The 20,633-nt window shown below is 38.3% G+C and overlaps 2 protein-coding genes and 1 long non-coding RNA gene across 3 annotated transcripts; 2 read left to right on the top strand and 1 right to left on the bottom strand.

Moving 5' to 3' along the window:
* Positions 1–207: 207 nt before the first annotated feature.
* Positions 208–2,019, top strand: LOC103401180 (small ribosomal subunit protein mL103 (rPPR7)). The gene has a single exon (XM_008339902.4). The coding sequence runs from the start codon at positions 393–395 to the stop codon at positions 1,608–1,610; it is 1,218 nt and encodes a 405-aa protein (XP_008338124.1). The 5' UTR covers positions 208–392; the 3' UTR covers positions 1,611–2,019.
* An 8,259-nt stretch (positions 2,020–10,278) lies between these two features.
* On the top strand, positions 10,279–10,751 carry LOC139192102 (uncharacterized). Its single transcript, XR_011575920.1, has 3 exons — positions 10,279–10,406; positions 10,474–10,549; positions 10,633–10,751. It is a non-coding gene; the product is annotated as an uncharacterized lncRNA (long non-coding RNA).
* Positions 10,752–17,079: 6,328 nt separating this feature from the next.
* LOC108169458 (transcription repressor OFP7-like) lies at positions 17,080–18,576 on the bottom strand. Its single transcript, XM_029095156.2, has one exon. The coding sequence runs from the start codon at positions 18,135–18,137 to the stop codon at positions 17,136–17,138; it is 1,002 nt and encodes a 333-aa protein (XP_028950989.1). The 5' UTR covers positions 18,138–18,576; the 3' UTR covers positions 17,080–17,135.
* Positions 18,577–20,633: the final 2,057 nt, after the last annotated feature.

The following is a 20,633-nucleotide window of genomic DNA, read 5'->3' as shown; positions in this document are numbered from 1 at the left end:
TTTTTGGCATCCGACTGCAACCCGGCGAAGCACCTTGAGTTGAGCCATTACTTTTCAGGCAGACTAAATCCATGTGGTCACTATTCTCTCCAGTTACCAAAGCTAGCTTGCATAACACTTGCGAGAAGTTTAAAATTTAACAAAGTAATGACCTTTGTGACGAAACGTTTTTTAGTGCCTTTCTCGAGTTACATGGTGAAATTCTCGAGTTATGACATGTTGATGTGGAGTTATGATCCAGTTACAAGGTTTCCTGCGAAGTACGGGAAAATCCCCGGATTTGGTTTCCTATATCTTACGCGGCAACAGGACAAAATTAACTCTAAACCCTCAACATTTCTATTGAAAAGAGCTTCCAACCAAAACCCCCGAAGCTGCCAAAGCCCTAAAAAATGTCATCTTCGATTTCCCTCCGCCACCTCCGCCACCTCTCCACCACCGCCGCCAAGTCTACCCTCTCCATCTCAAAAGCCAACTCAAAGCTCCGAACCGAGTACGACCCGGACAAAGCCCTCCAGATTTACTCCTCCGTCTCCCAACACGATTCTTCTCCTACCTTGTCTCGCTACGCCCAGGATCTCACCGTCCGCCGCCTCGCCAAGTCCCACCGCTTCGCCGACATCGAATCCTTCATTGAATCGCACAAGAATGACCCCAAAATCACCCAGGAGCCCTTCCTTTCCACCCTCATCCGATCCTACGGCCGCGCCGGTATGTTCGACCAGGCATTGAGGACGTTTGATCAGATGGAACAGCTCGGTACTCCGAGAACCGCCATTTCCTTCAACACTCTGTTGTCTGCCTGCAACGATTCAAAGCATTTCGACAGTGTCCCCCAGCTGTTCGACGAAATTCCCAGCAAGCATGGGGTCTCCCCTGATAAAGTGTCGTATGGTATACTGATCAAGTCGTATTGCGCAGCGGATAAGCCCGACAAGGCAATGGAGACGCTGAGATTGATGGAGAAGAAGGGTATTGAGATCACTGCAGTGACGTTCACCACGATTTTTAATGCTTTGTACAAGAAGGGCAATGGCGAAGAGGCGGAGAAGTTGTGGGATGAGATGGTGAAGAAGGGCGTTGCGGTTGACGCTGCGGCTTATAATGTTAAGATTATGTATGTCCATGGTGGGAGTGCGGACAATGTGAAGGCTTTGATTGAGGAAATGGCGAATGCTGGGCTGAAACCAGATACAATTAGCTACAATTACTTGATGACTTGCTATTGCAGGAATGGGATGATGGAAGAAGCTTTCAAGGTTTATGAGGGGTTGGAGGGAAATGCATGTAATCCGAATGCTGCAACTTTCCGGACTTTGATATTTTATTTGTGTAAGAGTGAGGATTATGACAAGGCGTATGAGGTTTTCAAGAGGAGTGTGGAGGTGCATAAGATCCCTGATTTCAATACGATGAAGTATTTGGTGGAAGGATTGGTGAAGAAGAAGAAGATGAAGGAGGCAAAGGGATTGATACGCACGATCAAGAAGAAGTTTCCTCCTAATGTTTTGGTTGCCTGGAAGAAGTTGGAGCAGGGTCTAGGTTTGGCTTCTTCTGATACTGATGCTTCTTCGGTCACGGATGAGGAGGCTAAAGAGGCTACAGCATAAGTATTGATGGGGGTTCTGGTTCGTTGGTCAGAGTTCAATCCGTTGATTACTTCACCTGCGGCCGCGGCTGGTGAGCCGATATATGATTAAACTGCGAGCAAGGATGTCAATTGGCCGCAGCGAAGAAGCAAGTTTGAAGCTTTTTGGAATTGTAATACTGTATGAGCTTCAATTTTGATTGTTTTTATGTTAGTTTTCTTTTCGTTGTCTTCTATGTGGCAGTTGGTAAGATTTCTGTGTTCTTGCTCTCGCTGTCTTTTATTCAGACATGGAAGCAGGCCCATTTTATTGACATACCATTTAGGACCTTAGCATCCTGCATATGCCATCGCCAGTGTAGTTTGTAATCTTGTTTTTAGTAACATGTCTTATCTGGTTGAAACTTATTCTACCACATTTGGCCCCTGAATTCTGTGTTGTGCTTTGGCTTATGGATGTTTCTGAGTTTAATGGCAAAAATTTCAATATTGCAACTCAAACCAGATTGAGCTTAACAAAAAATATCTTGGTTCAAAACCAAAACAATTATTTGAGGGAGTTGCCAGATTGTAGAGGAGAGAGAACTGCCCGACTACTGGGGAGAGAGTCACCAAATTGCATATGAGAGATCGTAAAGGAGAGAGAAACGCTCGAATACTTGGGCAAGAGTCACGAAATTGCATACGAGAGTTGTCATATTTTAATGGAGAGAGCACATTATAGAAAGGGGGGGGGGGGGTCACTGAGGGGAGAGTCAAGCAGAGAAGAGAAATAGTCGGCTAAAATAAGTAAAAAAAGGTTTAAGCTTGAGAATCCGAATCTGTCAACTACTTGTGAATTTGTTTTGGTAAAGAAGGTGAGAAGGACAGAATTCTCCTGTAAAAAGAGAAAGAGGCAGAATGAAGAGTCCGCTCCTCCAGGAGAAGGAGCACCTTGCCAGCTTAACCCTTGTATTCATTGTTACGGTTTTTCCACCTGCATAGTCTCTGCAGGGATACCAGAAGAAGTTAAGCAGCTAATGTTTGCCAATGAGTAGTTGAGTTGTTGAATTTATGCAATTCCTTTTTTGAAGAATTATTTGTTCAAATTGGCCATGTTGGTTTACCCCTATTTTCATTTGTCTGCAATCAGTTTTAGTTGAAGCTGCATCCACAATAATAGCCTTGTCTGCAGAGAAGATTAAGCCTTTGTCAGGTCTAGATTCTGATGGCTGACACCTGTGAGTTGAACTCTGATGAAACTACATGAATTTGATTTTTTAAGAGATGTTGCAGTTTGAGCTCCGTCTTCCTCTTGCAGTTACTGTGTTTGCTCCCGAAGACACAGCACGAGAGGAATGCTCTCTTCAAGAACCATGAATTGAATTATGTTCAAAGAAAGTTTCTGGTGTAAACCTCATGATATCTTTCCCTATTGTGGTTTTGTGATGCTGACTGTTTATTTTTTATTTGGCCGCTGTAGAGGCGGTGAAGGTGCTTCATATGATCAAACTTCGTGGGAAGCCAATAGGTGTAAATAAGGTATTGAACTGTGTTTTCCTAAACCTTTATTATTTTTCTAGTTCTGTAAGTTTTGTGCCACATGGAAAGGTAGCAATTATGAAATGCCATTTAGTAGGGGAAAAGTATTTCCTTCGGTCTCTACGTAACAAATATCAGATATGTACTGTAATCTTGATGTATTGTCCAAGTTCTATGGTTTCAGGCGTTCCAAGACGAATAGAGCTCGGACGTAGGAGGAAATGGATACTCTAATTTAAACCTGATATCTATTGTAAGATGTGGATGAGAAGCTCCCTTTCAGTGAATTAGGAGTCATAGTTAAGAATAACGGTAATGCCTTGCCTGCGCATGTCCTTTTCATTTCCATAACGTTGTTTGTTCAAATTTTTCATAACCTAAAAGAACTTATTTCAAGGTTTTCAGTTGCGTTTTACATGTGTACAATGGTATTTCCTCATTGTTTCAACAAATGAAAAACATGACACTCTCGGGCAGGTTAGCTTTCTAGCTGCCGTGTTTGTAATACATGTCTCTTTGCCTCATGAAAGCTTCTGGTTGAATAAGTCAGGCTTACTGTTGAGCTAAGTGAGAAGATGATAGTTGCTAATCCGACGAAAAAAATGAGTGGAGTATATGTTCATGCCTGCGGCATTTGGGTTTATATTGAGCAGGTAGCAGAACTTGAATAGTGTTAGCTTTTATCATATCTCTACCTTCAAGTACTATAGCGCTTGTGAATCTTGATGAGACCGTTGTCGGATTAGCTTTAGAATTATTTTCGACTGCAGCAGGCAACCAGGACAAACAGCTACCTCTAGTTCTGCAGTTAATAAGTAGTGTGGTTACTCAAATTTAGCACAGCAAACATAATTGAATTGAAGTGATTAAGGTTTCTCCCTTCGTGAATGAGTCGGTTGTTTCATTTCATCTACCGTTCTCCTTGCAGCCAGCAATGATCGCAGAAGCGTACATTTTGCTCTACAGAACTAATTTTCTTTGTTTGCATGATTAATGGTTTGTTTATGTGCTACTCTTTCCGTGCTGTTTTGCAGAGAACAACCTTGTAAATAAGTGATTGCTCTCCTGCACAGAAGGGTGGAAAGGTAGGTCAATTTTGCAAATTCAGACAATTTTCTATACAATTGAAAGACTGTCCAAATCCAATATCTAGCAATATACCTACTAAATAGGAGGTAGAACCAACCAACCCATAATTTATCAATGGAATTCTCATATGCGAAGTTTTCATGAAATGATGAATCGAGAGATCCTTTTGGGTATGAGCTTCCATGTCATGTAGGGCTGGTCTAGTCTAGGATATCGAACCGAAAGCCGAAGTCTGAAAAACCGCATCGAAGAGCAAAAAACCACATTGAAAATTTTTGGTCCGATTCAGGATATCAATTTAAGGATGTGACAAGCACACCTCATGTGCAAGTGAGCCATGTCAAGTAAAATAGTACCATTCAACTCTAGCTTTATCTTCATGTATGCAATGGAGGTGTTATTTGCTCTAGCATTGTCAACGATATAGGTAAATATCTTGTCTATGTCCCAATCATTTAAGCATACCTCTAGACACAATCCACATCAGAATCATGGTCCCAATCATCTTCATGATAATTGTTCATTTGAGGGAGTTTCTGCTTGAGAGGGTGTAAGTGTACTAGTTGGCTTGTTTGTTTTTGTTTACCTAAGACGTAGGTGTACTAGGTTGGCTACTAAACCCGTCTATCCTAACAATGTAGCACATCTCCAATTCAACATATCCAATTCAAAGTAGCATATCTCTAATTCAACAAATCCAATTCAAATTAGCACATATCCAAATCAATTCAAACTAAGCACCTAATATTCAATCACATCCAATTCAAACTACATGCAAACTACATGGCTAATATTCAATAACATATCCAATCTATAAGCACATATCCAAATTCCAAATCAAAATAGCGCATATCCAATAAAAAATACCACAATTCCAATTTAAATTGGATGCCATTCCAATCCAAATTCCAATTCAGAATTCCACAATCCAATTCACTGACCTTGCTTGTTCCAATTCTTGTAATTCAAGGGCCTTGATTGAACAACACACACAAACATTATAAGAATGCAAGGGATGCCACTTGTCTTGTGTGTGTCTTGTACACACGGGTTCGAAGTCCCCTACCCAAAAAAATCTCCCGAAAATCAGGTGTATCCTAATCCCTGGGCCTCGTTGGACAAGAAAATCTAGAAATGACTATTAAGCTAGAAGACTACTGATTTAGTCGCCCATAGTCTTGTCCGATTCTGTTTTTTCTCTTCCTTCAAATACACGCTCCTCAATCCCAAGGCAGGCGGCACTAATAGTCCAAGGATAAGAATCCAAGGGTGGTTTGGACATATAGGTGTAGAACCGTAGGGTTACGAGTCCTTAGCTGCTCCCACAACTGGGACTGACTGATGAGTCTAATGATACTCTGCATGTTGTTGTTGCTAACTTGCTACGCTAATCGAAAACAAGATTGGGGATTGATATATAGATACATGCACTGAGCCCCAGCAGCTCTCATGCGCTAAGAGCAACTTCACCGTTGCCAAGGCCCTTCAGGGCTATTAACTATTTAATTCACTCAGTGAACAGTAACTGTCCTTAATGAATAGTAATTGATTTTTGCATTTCCACTCCTACACTGAATAGCCCTAATAATAGGCAATTAAATATTAGTATTTTTATTTATTTATAAAATAATACAAAATAATTTTATTTGTAATTTAGGATAAGATTTTTAATCGTTCTTGTTGCGACACGTGTCATTATCTGAAAAGATAATTATTGATGATGAATTTCGATAAGATATTTATCCAACGCCGTCATGCCACGTGTCGATACCTTTTCAGAATCGTTGATGATAGATTTCCGATAAGATTTTTAACCAATTACGTCGCGCCACATGTCACAATCTGTTTACAATCTTTGAGGATAGATTTCGATCATATTTTTAACGAATGACGGCATGCCACGTGACATTATCTACAACCTAATCCTTTCTTAATCCTCCATATAATCCATCATCCATCATCAGAAATTTCACACCAATTTTCTCAAGATCTCTATCATTATCATGGTACAAAATGCCGATAATATCGGCGATATCGCCGATATTATTGGTTTTTACGGGAACCGATATTTTTTTAACTATCCAAATGGTTTTCGTGATAATATCGCGATATTATCGAAATTATTGATAATATCGGAACTGGGCTACTCGGAGAAGAACGCCGGAGCTTCTACAGCTCCGGCCGACTGTAAAACAGGACCCTAGACTCCGATCTAGGTAGGAAAATGAAATAGAAGACGAGATGAACGTTTTTATATATTCCGTTTGCTGTGAAACGGTCGGAGGTGTTCAGAAAGTTCGTCGACACCCACGGCCTCGCCGGAGATGGTTGTGCCTATTCCCGAGCCGATTTCGTCCCAAAAACCTTGCAAAAACACGATTTTGAACTTAAATTTCACATATAAGGTTCAATCTAGAACAGAAAGAGGCAAACCTGAAGCTTACCTAACCGGAGAAATTCAAGAAACTCGCCGGAGTTCCTGCGTTCGCCGAGTTGCAGAGACGAGAAGGAGAGGGAGAAAGACGAGGTTGCTGATGATGATGGGTGTGCGTGTGTGTATGTGGGTCTCGGACCCTCGGTGCAGAGTGAAAGGAGAGAGACGGTGACGACGAGGGAGAAGCAGAAGCCGATGTGGGTCTTTGTGCGTGTGTGTGGGAGAATGATCGAGAGACCTTGGGTCTCTGTGCGTGTGTGTGTGTGAGATCTGTGTGTGTGGGAGTGGGAGATCTATGTGTGTGGGAGTGGGAGATCTGTGTGTATGGGAGAATGGAGAAGGGGGAAAATGGAGCTCAGAGTCAGAGAAGAGAGAAGGTTCGAGAGACTGAGAGAGACTGTATGCGTGTGGGGTGAGTGTGCGTGTGTGGTGGCATGTATATGTGTGTGTGTGGTTGGGTAATCTCATCTGACTCACCTGACTGATTTTACAATATGTCAATAACTTTTTGCAATTTCAGACCATGGACAACAAATAATAGTGCTTTCATAATGAAACCGTGTGCCACTGTGAGTCCGTGATATTCTTTCACATGCAAAACAGTGTGCCATTGTCTGTTATATTCTTTCACCTTATCAGAGGTGGAGTATCAGAGGCATTCAGAGCATTTTCGTTTCTTCTTCTTCCCTTACCATTTTCAAAGCCATTCCAGATCCATTCCAAAGCTTGAACACAAAGGGTTCCATATTTAAGGTAAGTTTACAAACTTATATTTATATTATTGTAATTTATACAACAACAAATAAATTTGTGTGGACTCGTATGTTAATTTTTTTAAGAAATTAATACTTGCATGTTAATTTTTGTAAGTAATTAAGTAATGTTAACAATTACATGTTAATTTTTTAAAGTAATTAAGTAATGTTGTATAATTATTCTATTCTTTCACATTCTTAGAGGTGGAGTATCAGAGTCATTCAGAGGATTTTCGTTTCTTCTTCTTCCCTTACCCCTTTCAAAGCCATTCTAGATCAATTCCAAAGCTTGAACACAAAGGGTTCCATATTTAAGGTAAGTTTACAAACTTATATTTATATTATTGTAATTTATACAACAACAAATAAATTTGTGTGGACTCGTATGTTAATTTTTTTAAGTAATTAATACTTGCATGTTACTTTTTGTAAGTAATTAAGTAATGTTAACAATTACATGTTAATTTTTTTAAGTAATTAAGTAATGTTGTATAATTATTCCCTAGGATAATTTTAATATGTTTAATATTATTTATTATTTTATTAATACTAGGTTTTATTATCAAATTGGATTATTATTCATTAATATTAGGTTTTTTTTTATTATCAAATTGAATTATTATCAAATTGGATTATTATTCATTAATATTAGGTTTTATTATCAAATTGGATTATTTTTCATTAATATTAGGTTTTTTTTATCAAATTGGATTATTATTCATTAAATTGGATTATTATCAAATTGGATTATTCATTAAATTGGATTATTATCAAATTGGATTATTATTCTTCACCATGTTTTATATTAGGATTATTTTTTATCAAATTGGATTATTATTCATTAATATTAGGTTTTATTATCAAATTGGATTATTATTCATTAATATTAGGTTTTTTTATTATTAAATTGGATTATTATTCATTAAATTGGATTATTATTCATCACCATGTTTTATATTAGGATTTTTTTTTTATCAAATTGGATTATTATTCATTAATATTAGGTTTTATTATTCCATATTATTTGTATAATTACTTAAATTTTTACAATCATTTTCTTTACTTCGTATTTAATTCTTCTATAGAATAACTTTATTATTTAGGTTCTCTTATTTTATCAAAAAATAATTGTCTAATTTTCATGAAAAATAAATATAGGTACGTTTAAGATGTCCAGTGGAGTTACTAAACGTGATCCAGCTTGGGAACATGGAGACCCAATAGACGGAAACAAACATGGCACAATTTGCAAATATTGTGGTCGGGTAATGAAGAGTGGTGGAGTGACACGACTTAAGTACCATCTTAGTGGATTAGATCCAGCAAAAAATATCCAACGATGTGATAATGTCCCCTCAGAAGTGAAGGCATTCATCAGCACATTATTAAAAAATAAAAAGCAGCAGAAGGAAAAGATAACACATGGAATGGAAAATATTCGAGCTGGGCTACGAGGAGAAGTCATTGGCCAATCGGTTGACAGTGATGATGATGACGATGAGGACGAATGTGATGATGACATCAGACCTGAAGAACGACGCAGTTTGAAACAAGCATTACGTGCCTTCAAACAGTCAGCATGGGAAAGAGAACACCTTCATAAAATTCCTAATAGAGCACAAGGTTCCGGGACAAGTGGTGGTGCACAAATGAGACGGGGAGGCAGTCTTAGAGAATCACAACCAACACCACCAATAGCCCCAAGTTTATATAAGTCATCCAAAGCACGTCAAAAGAGTGTTTGGAGTTATTTCACTGGAGGTAATGTGAAGGAGGGAATGGGACGTCTAATTAGCAAGTTCTTTATCTATGAAAATGTCCCTGCTAAGAAAACATCATCACATCATTTCAAAAATATGGTAGTGGGATGTCAACAGGCCAGTGTTGGAGTACAACTTCCCACTCCCTATGAGATAAGAAACAAATTTTTGGATATGGAGTATAAAGGCATTGGTGAGTATGTTAACAAGTTGAGGTCAAAGTGGGAAACTAATGGTTGCACAATCATGTGTGACGGATGGACTGGCCCGACCAGATTATCTATCATAAACTTCATGGTATACTCCAAGGGAAAGACAATTTTTTTGAAGTCTGTTGATGCTTTAGACCATATAAAGAACTACAAGTATATTTACAAATTATTGAGGGATGTAATCATGGAGGTGGGAGAGCATAATGTTGTCCAAGTCGTGACCGACAACGGTTCTGCATTTGTCAAAGCTGGAAAAAAGTTAATGAAGCATCATAATGTGTTTTGGACATCATGTGCAGCACATTGTATTGATCTCATGTATGAGGCAATGGGGAAGAAAGAGAATGTTGCTACTGTGGTCAAAAGAGCTAGAACGATCACAAATTATATTTACAATCACGGTTGGTTGTTGGCAAAGATGCATGAATTTTGCAAAGGAGAAATTATTCGTCCAGCTACCACTCGATTCGCCACCAACTATATTGCATTAGACAGCCTACTTAAGAAGCAAGCAGGGTTGAAGCAACTATTCACTAGTGACGATTGGGCCAACCATAATTTTAGCCGCTTAAATACAGGTCGTATGGTGGAAAGTATAGTGCTTGATCATGCTTTTTGGACTCAATCAGAACATGTGTGTCAAGTGTTTGAACCTCTTTACAAAGTTTTACGGATCGTTGACATAGAAGTGTATCCTACTATGGGGGCAGTATATGAGTTGATGTGTGTAGTGAATGATGAATTGGAAAGAAAACATGGTGCAAGGTGGGTCATAAAGATAATTGAAGACCGATGGTATAAAACATTATACCACGATTTGCATGCAGCAGACATAAATTATGTCATAATTTGCAATTCATTTCTTTAGTTGCATAAGCATTATTTCTCTTATTAGAGTATGTGTTTCTTTGAACAACATATTATTTGAATCATCGATACCAATACAGACCCGGTGTTGGAGATGATGGTACCCATATACGTGATGTACATAATGTATACTCTAAATTAGACCCTGCATCACCAGCAGTTGGCCAATTTGGAAATGAGGTACACAATTACTTAAATTATAATAATTACTTTGTTGGATTAAACTAACACGATTTATTGAATTCAGCTAACATGGTTTAAAGATGCAAGAAGAACTTTTGGAGAACCAACATCAATTGCTGCTCGAACAACAATGTCTCCTAGTGAGTGTAAACATATTTCACTATAAGTTTATAATAGAATTTGTTGGAGTTATTAGGCTTATCAACATTGTTTTTCATTGTAGCTGAATGGTGGATCATGTATGGGACCGATGCACCAACTGTGAGAAAGTTAGCAATCAAAGTATTATCACAAACAGCTTCCTCATCTGCTTGTGAAAGAAATTGGAGCACATTTGCACTCATACACCCAAAGCAAAGAAATAGGTTGGCTCATAGTAGGTTGGAAAAATTAGTTTATTGCTACTACAACATGAAGTTTCAAATTTGAGATAAGGAAGCAGAAATAGATCATGTCGACTGTGGTGACCCACTAGATGTGTTTGATATTGTTGGTGAAGATGATGATACAGATGGTAACCAACTTTATCAATGGATTAGACCTCTTCATTTAGATGATGATGAAGGCAACCCAACTCCCAAAGTTGCTAAAGAAGCACGTAATGAAGGGATAAATGTAGAAAAAGTATTAGAGGAGGGTGTGGGATCTAGCAGCGCTGACTCTTTGGAAGAACTTTTGCGCCCAAGGCCAATAAACATTGGAATTCCACCTTCTTCCAATCCTACACAACCACAATATCATGCTGATACTGATGATAGCTCTAGTACAAGATCAGGAGACTCACCTACCACCGGAGGTGGGAATGATGAAGGATATAGTGAAGCTGGAGGTAGTGGTGGTGGATATGGAAACTATGTTGGACCACTTCCCGAATTTATGAGCCCCTTCACTGGTAAGGCAAACTTCACGCATGCAACACAAGATGGTGACCATGGCAGTAGGCGGGCAGGACCAGGAATTGGTGCCATAGGAAAGAACTATACTCGTAGAGAAAGAGGCAAGGGGATTTTGTCAAGTCAAGAAAATGACTCGTTATCTAGAACTTCGGACTCTATTGGAGTGGGAAGTAGTAACTATGGTAATACTCATAACCAACCATTTCCCTACCCTTCATATCCCATTCCTGTTGGGATGGAATCGAGCGACTCATGGAAACAATCCGAGACTCAATCTTCAAATGATTTTGCTTATGAACAACGTCAACCAATCTCGGATCCATATGGGTGGCATGTTAACAATTACATGCAAAACTATTTTGGAGATTTATCATTTCATAACTACTCTTCACAATACACTCATTCTACAAATAGAGATGATGAAGATAGTGAAAAATTTGAACCTCATAGGAACTTTATGTGGTACTAAGTCACTCATGTATCTTACCATGCAATGTATAAAGTGTAAAATATTGTACTAATTCATTATATATAAATGATTATGGTGTGTTTAGACCGCTTTCATTAATTACTACATATTTTCTACACTCAAAATGTTTGTCAGCTCGATATATAATCAACTTGATAATGTTAAATCCATCATGCAATGCATTTCCTTTCAATTTTTGTGATAAACTAATAGATAATTGACTAAATAAACATCCTGCAAAGTTTCAATAAAAATTTCCAAGTTTATTTAATACCTTGATCATTATTCATAGTTCTGCTTCCTTCTTACAATGTCTTCTTCTTTAAGGATGATGTGGGAAATCGATCAGTAAGAGGAAGAATTGTTTAACCAATCAGAAGGAATGTTCAATCTTCAGGTGGCCCAAAATGAGATGGAAGAGGACGAGGAGCGTAGAAGGAGAGATGACGAAGCAAGAATGGCTAGAGCCTCACATTCCTGTCGAGTCATCCATGTTGTGGCTCAGATTTGCAGACCCAGCTGTTCCGCAAACCTTGATAGAAGCAGACAGCGACGAGGTACAGATCTCTTGGACAATTATTTTGTCCGGAGCATTGCATTTCATAATACGTACTTTAGACGTCGTTTTAGAATAGAACAACATTTGTTCAACAAAATCATGATTGCTGTTTGCAACCATGATTTTTACTTTGTGCAAAATCATGGAGTATCTGCAGACCAAGTGGATGAGATAGCGAGGATGGGGAAATCATGATTGCTCTTCCATATACTTTGCATAATCATTCTTTGAAGCACTCATTTTTCTCTTTGAAGCCTTCTTACCTTGAGGCCTAATTGGATAACGGGTTGACCCCGACACTCGTTCAGGGGGGCGTTTCGGGCACTTCTTCTGCATCATCTTCATGAACATGCGAGGAATGATCAGGCGTAGAGTGTAGAGGGGTGCTGTTCATGAAAACTTTGGGACCAATAGGCACAACTCTGAATTTAGTACAATCTTTGCCAATATTCCAACATTCCCACGAGGTGAATGATTGCTTTTGGTTTTTGGACTTGGCATTATACCAAGATTGTGCTTGAAGTGTCTACATAATGCGGGAGAAGAAATCATTATAATCAAATTAGCTAATGTAAATTTGGGTATAGTACAAACAAATAAATAATATACTGTTACATGATCCGCTAAATTTTCCCCACTTAGAAGATTACTACTAGCTTGTGCCAAGACGTCTCTCCACATACTAAACGATTGGCTAAGTATTTTCCAACGACTAGACATCAATCCTTTGGTTCTTTTCCCACCAATTTTCTCAAGATAATTGGTATGAATAAGATTCTACATTTCTCGCAACTGCATCTCATTACCCGTAATCGGATCATGAGTAACTTCAACCCAGCTAGTACGCAACGCAATATCTTCAATAAGCGTCTAATTCGTACCTGCATCAATAGTCATTTTGTTGAAAAAAAAAATTGGATTGAAACTTTGAGAGAAATATAGGAATGTGGTTGAAAGTAGTTGAGAAAATATGAAATTGTAGTGTAAGGTAAAAGATAATGAGAAGGTATTTATAGAAAAGTAAAATCAATTTTTTTTCTTCGGATTTTTATTAATTTTTTACATTTTTTTTAAATTTTTATTCACATAATTAATCTCTGCCGTTGAATTAAAAAAAAAAATTCCAACACTCCAGATTGTGCCATGTGGCACAACGGTAAGATTTTCAGAATTTTAAACTGTTTTTTTTAATTTATAAAGGCAAATAACGTGGACCGTTGATCTCAAATCCAACGGCTGCAATTAAATAAGGTTTTAAAATTATTATTGTTGTTGGAAATCCAATGGTATAGAAAAAATTACTATTGATATCCAACGGATGCAGAGGTGCCACGTGGCCTCCCCAACGGTAACATTTTCAGAACTGCGCCGCGGGCCCCATTTTTGCATTCTTGTCGGATGACGCGCGCCAACGTGCGCTTGAACCCCACGTGCCTGACGCAAAACAGATACAAAACGTGGCTAACATCGCTTCACGTCAGCCTTGCCATCGGGCTCTCGGGCCGTCTACTCTCGCCAGGCCTCTATCTTGGGCCCCCTTGGGTACAATCGCCTGGATGGGCTGGATGTGGTTGCTCGGGCTCTTCCCTTTTGTTTTGGGGCCTGTCGCTGGGGCTACTCCACATGGTGGAGTTGCTCTAAAAGGAAGCTCTACCTACTTTCTGCCCTAAAAATCTCTTGAGCCAAGTGCTGTTGTGGTTTTTGATTTCAGATTTTCAGTTTTTCCACTTTGGCTCTTCAAATTTATTTCGTCCCAATTTGAAGTCCCTTTTTTTCAATTTTTGAACCCTAATAAATCTTCTTGTATCAAAATAGTTTAGAGGGCATTTTGACGACTCGTCTACTTGACTAAAATGTCATTCATCTACTGACACGTAATCATTTATTTTTTAAGAGTAGTCATTTAATATGTTCAAAAGCGTACATAACAACCAATCCGAATATGTTTTCACCTTAAAAATTGATTTCTTACTCGTGCTTCCATCTGAGTTATCGTTCTTGCATTGTTCGGGAATGATCTTAACAATGAACGTCTTCCGATCTCTTTGTGGTCTACAAAAGCCGTGACGGTTTGGTGTTAGTGCAAAAGGATTTTTTGTTAACATAGTTGGCATTGAGGTTTGTTCGAACCAAAAAATAACTAACCACTAATTTTGTCAACTTTTGTAACTAATGTCACTATTATCTTCATTTACCACATTTTTAAAAGTTTATGCACCAATTTAGGGAAAAAAAGTATATGACCAAAGTAAAATAACCAGTTAAGTTCATGGATACATTTGTAAATTAACTCTTTCAACTTTGAGCCAGATAAAATTAAAATTTTAGTTCTGAGGTTGGTAAAGAATCTCTGATGGCGTGTTCCTTCCACCCACTGAAACCTACCCATTTCCAGAACAAGTTCATTCTCTTTAAGCAGAGTAATGCTAGGAAGATTAAATTTTTAAATCAAATTTTCAAACAAAAAAATATGTCACCAATAAGAAATAAGCACGTTAATCAACACTTAAATAATAATCTAATAATCAACGTCCATATTATTTGGTTTACAAAATTTGATCAAAAAATTTAATCTCCCTAACCTTACCATTAAATTAAAGACAGCCTTATGCATTTTCCAGCCCCATCAAAATTTACTACTAACTGAAGTCTTGCTTTTTACTACAGTGCTGGGTCACAATTGAAGAGAAGGCTCTCACCACCTGACTGATCACGACCGGTGAGAGAGAGAGAGAGAGAGAGAGAGAGAGTCAGTTATCAGTTGGTCATGTCGTCGTGGGTGGTGGGATTCGATTCCATTGTGTTTGTGGTACTTTACGTTACGTGAAGTGTGTACAATACATATTGAAGGGGAGTTTTCTTTCTTTCCATTTGTGCGTTAAAAAGAAAAGGTGAAAGGAATAGAAGTAACTGGCAATACCTATAAAAGAACGAGGTAGTGGAATGAACAAGCACATTGCACATTGGTTTAATGGTGACGTTTTTTGTTTTAGTCCTTGAGGTAAGTTATAGTTAGTTGCTCATTCGTATGTATGCGGATTTGGATGATTGATGCATGTAGAGTTTACGTTGTTTGTAATAGTCAAAATTATGCTCACATGTAAATGGACGAGATGTTAACAAAATTCATATAATCCTCATGCAACAAAACAAATGGATTAATTAGTGGGCTGAAAAGGTTTTGGTACAATCCCTCTTATATATGGAGAATGTCTTATTAACTACATGTAATGGCACAATCAAACAAGGTATTGATTTAACAAACAATTAAAATCCTTATTCATGAACATTTTCTTGCATGTTTTCAAAAAAGTTATGCTAGTGACAATCGTCCGCATTCAGATAGTTAATGATTAGCACTTGCAAGAATTATTTGCATATTTTAGTGGTATATATTAAATAAAAAAAAACAATCTTAGTAACGAACATTTCAAATAAAGATTAATGGCAGTCTTCTTTCATTTTTCATATTTCAAAAATGCAGACTACTTCAACTAGAAGTTCATTATAACTACGAGCTGGTGACCCAGTGGTAAATGACGGATTGCGAGGCTTCCTTCAAAAAAAAAAAAAGAGTGGACTGGCTGGAGATGGCCAGCCCGATGGCCTGATTGGCTGGTTTTGGCCTAGTGGGGCCCACAAGCCCTTTGGCCTAGCCCTTGGTTGAAGATAGTTTTTGTGTCATTTCGAGCTATTTTCGGCCCTATGATCCTCTGGCCAGATTAGTTAGAGATGCCCTTATATACTTCCATTTTCCATATGGAGCTAGCGTGCATCACGGATAAAAGGATTAGCTTTATTCATTCATGTTTAAAGTTGCAAGTTACAACATAATCATTACATGCAGTCCAGAAGGCTGGCTTTTAATCGCTAGTCGGTCCAAATGCTTAATTGGTCGTCGTCAATATTATTGATTATGAATCCGCCTGCGTTTACCGATCGATATGAGGCTAGCTCCTCATCCTCCGCCTCCTGTCAAACGAACAGGGCATCAATTAGTATCATGTCTTGTCGACCAAAAGTGCAAACTCGTTTATTAGCTATTGCAACTTTCCATCCTCCATAGGTCCATGGGGTTTCCAATGCCTCCGTTCAACACGGCTTTCATGACCTACTATTTGCTTTATTGACTCAGCGAGGAGTTATACAATAATTGAACCTGATTTATACCATGCGAAGGCATAAATCAACACTATTCCTATAAAACTAGGTCACATTCTTCTTTTTAAGTGATCAGTGACGAAGCTAAAATATTGTCCTAGTCAAGCGCGATAGTAAGAGAAGCTCCAACCAAATCTCACAACCCCAGTCTTCCCGTTTACTTTTAAATGCAAGCATATCTTTAAATCAAATTTAATCAATGAGATGAAGATTAATGAAATCATTTGACCACCCTTGGCGGAGGTTTGTCATTCCGAATCCAAGGCCTTCTAGAATCAATAGTCTGATACCATGTTAAGCACTTCCAAAAGACTAAACTCTAAGAAAATAGATCCATGTTAATGTATGTCAAAATATTTAAAAGAAAAGGACAAAACTAAGATTGTGGAGCATTTTTTTTTACGTTCCTTTGATAAGATACAAATTATGTTTTATATTTGGTACTTCCAGTTAATAATTAACATGTGTTTGCTTGCTTCATCATGCATGCCAACTACCAAGTACTACTACAAAGTGATCATCTGCTTTTACGTAGAGGAAAAATGCATGACAATACCCAATTAACTAAATTGTGAAGAAACTAAAGAGAGTAATTTTATTTTCCATTTCATTGATTAAAAGTTAAAACACTAGTTAATCATTCAAAGAGCCCTAGAAACCCTAGCTCCTGAGGATCTTGCACTACAACAGAACAAACCCTCCCAAATCTCTGTGAAAACTTCAACAATAACCCTATGATGCTCTCTCGAATTCAACGACAAGAAGCAATGCAGCAGTTGCTCCAGCTCCCTCTCCTCAAACATCTGCTTCTCCAAAACCATCTCCATCATCGACCTCTTAAAATCCTCGTACGGATCCTCTGATTTCTTCACCACCGCGAAGCTCTCCCTCACTTTTCCCTCCACCCTGCACGGTATCAACCTCTGAAACATCGACAGTCTTGCCGGCACAGCTTCGCTCTCCCCAGCCGCAGACTTCCTCGAAAAGCTGCGTCTGACGGCGCTGCTGCTCCGCTTCTTTTTTCTTCGCCTTGTCGGCGGCGAGGAGTCGGTGGAGAAGCTTCTGGAGGATGATCTGGTGGAGACTAGGGTTTCGGTTTCTTCGCCATCGTCGAAGCCGCCGCCTTCGCTGCTGAAAAGTCCTGTTTCGAACGAGGACGTGCTGATACGGATGCGACTCGTCGTTCTTTTCTTCTTTCTGTTGACTCGACGAGTTTTCTTCTTTTGTTCCTTCTCTATGGCGGAGGAGGGAGGAGGTGAAGCGCCGTCGTTTGCGTCGGATTCGGGCGAGGCGGAGGAAGTGTAGATTTTGCGTCGGGGGGTGATGTCGTAGACTTTGGCCACCACGTGCCACTTGTCCTCTCGGTCCCACTCGAACTTATGAAGATCGGGCGGTGATTTGGTGTGGTCGTCGTCGGAGAGCGTTGGTCTGGGTCTACAGCCGCAAAATAACACGTGGCGTTTGATGGATGAGGAGTGGTGGTGGGTTTTGGAGGGTAGAGGTGGTGTCGGGGCCGTGGCTAAGGGGGGTGGACGGAGGAATGAAGGGACAGGATTTGAGGGGAGAGTGGAGGGATCTTCCGAACGGCAGGAATGGAAGGAGGTGATGACTCGGGAGAATCGGAGCTTGAAACGTTTTGCCATGAGTAAGTTTCTTAGTAGCAATTAGCTCTGTGTTTGTGTTGTAATTGGAGAGAGTTAGGGGCGAAGAGCAGCAGTGTGAACAAAACATTGAACTGTTTGTGTGTTGTTAAGAGGTGGTGGGGCTAGTATATATATAGAAACAGCAGTGCTAGGTAGACAACTTTTTAACTATACTCATAAATAAATAAAAAATTCGATGTTACGTACACTAATTGGCATAATATTTTTTTTCAAGCTTCCAATCAATTATATTATTAGACTTAGTGTACTTAGGCCGTGTTCTCGACACTGAAAAATTTCTCCACTTATAGAAAATAAGCACATTAACTAACACTTAAGTAATAATTTAACTATCAACAAATACATCATATGATTTATAAAATTTAATTTAAATAATTAATCTCCCATAAAAAAAGTTGTGTGCCCATTTATCACAACTTCTGTCCAATTCCACCCATAAAAGAAGGACAAAGAAAAAGAAAGTAGTACCACTAATATTGATAAGTTATAACAATACGCAGTTTCAATGTCACTTATATAATAACTATAACTACTTCCAATTTTTTCTTTTGTAAGTTCTAATATAATGTTTGAGAAATGCTTTTTCATCAACTGTATAGTAATATATCTTGTTAGACTCCGTTCTAGTTAACTTTAACTGTATTTTGTCTGGCAACATAAATCTTCATTTATCCATAAGAATTATAAAAGACATGATAATTAACAGTTAAAAATATGTTTTTTCTTGTTGAGAAACAATAAACTATGTATGTTGTGGGTTGAAAACATGCCAGTTATCATGACCATTATTAGTCATAGTAGAGAAGGGGAATTACTTGAATACAAAATATTGATCATAAGTAGTCCAAATTCAAAGCCCTCCAACATATATAAACATTCCTCTAACAAGAAAACATTATTTTGTGATGCTATATTTAAGTTATCGAGTAAGGAGCATAACATATGGTCTTTAGGCAAATATATGTTGAAAACTATGAAAGAAAAAGATACAGTAAAAGAGAATCTATATGGTAGGATATGTTAACAGGGTAACCTATATATTCTGTTTGGCATTATACTCAAACTACAGGGGAGGGTGTCCCTCTTTTTCTCTGTGGATTGCTGTGTTGCTGGCATTTCTCTCTTCTTGTATTATTTTTGGGAGACGATCATCTGATCTTATATAGAAGGCTGAGGGAGCCGACTTCCAAGATAGTAAGACAGTCATGATTATATGTGACCAAAGATCTCGGTGCATGTAATGCAACCAGTGTAGTATGCATGCAGTAGTATCCAGCCGTACGATGATGGATTCTTGGAAGATGATCATGGATTACAAAAATGTTGATACATCAACTGGTATTATTATTATTGTTATATTCTTTTTGGTGGGAAGAGTCAATAGAGTCATGACAAAGTTCATATCTAAAGCTGGATTTTGCACCTTGCAGAGCTTGCATACTGTAATATTGTAGGGTAGATCAATAGACGATGTGCCCCTAGGCCCCTACCCATCATCACCATTGAGTTTTATAATAAGCACATGAGGGATGAGGCCATGCGTTTTTTTTTTTTTTTTTTTTGAGTTTTAACGAAACATTTCCGGTACTGTTCATTTTTTTTACGAAAAACCATATTTTTACTTTTCTCTAGTACTATTTACTACACCTTTATTTGTCATTTTTCATTAAAACTAAATATTTTTTAGACTTTTAGACTTTTCAAGTTTTCCTTTTTTTTTGTTGGTCGGCAGGCCATGCTTCTAATTATCTGCCTATGTGAATGGAAAAACCTATACCATTTCCCATTTGTACGGGATAAGAAGTTGGAGTGGACTATCTTAGTTCATATTTTAGTTCAATAAAACTATTTAAGCACACAAAATCAATACATTTATACATTCTTAAATTTGATTAGTTAAAATAAAGATTGAATTGAATTAAAAATAATTTACTCTATTTTCCCATGTTATCGGTCACAAGAGAAATTGAGCCTCAGGTCTTGGATTCGAAGTTAGTTAGGGTTCAAAGTTTGGGGACTAATTAATAAACAAGGTTAGAGTCTACGGTAGTGTGTGTCCAACCCTAACTTGGAGCCAAGAACCATGGTTCGGCCGCCGGCCGGGCCTAGGTCTGTTGTTCAAAGCTCGGTGTTAGGATACCAATATCTCACATGCATTAGAAAAACATGAGGTTTTGGAGTAGTATATGAGTTCTGAGACATCTTTCCCTCTTACAAGCCAGTATTTTGACTGTAATGTACAGAAACCCTAGCTATATATTAAGTTCAATTTGCGCATGATAGCGGCATTATTGGGGAAGGAAGTCGCGTGCACACCTTACCCAAAAGGACAAGTAGGGAAGGAGATCAGGAGCCATCTTAAGAGACAAACTTCAAATTTTATAACCCAGATGGGTGAAAATTTTAACATCTAGGCTGCTAGGCCCCTACACTGTAGCACCTGGTGGTGGATACAAATTCAAAATGATTAGTAAA

This window comes from Malus domestica, chromosome 15, assembly GCF_042453785.1.
Source record: "Malus domestica chromosome 15, GDT2T_hap1".
Lineage (NCBI taxonomy): Eukaryota > Viridiplantae > Streptophyta > Magnoliopsida > Rosales > Rosaceae > Malus > Malus domestica.
This window is presented reverse-complemented; position numbering and strand designations above follow the sequence as displayed.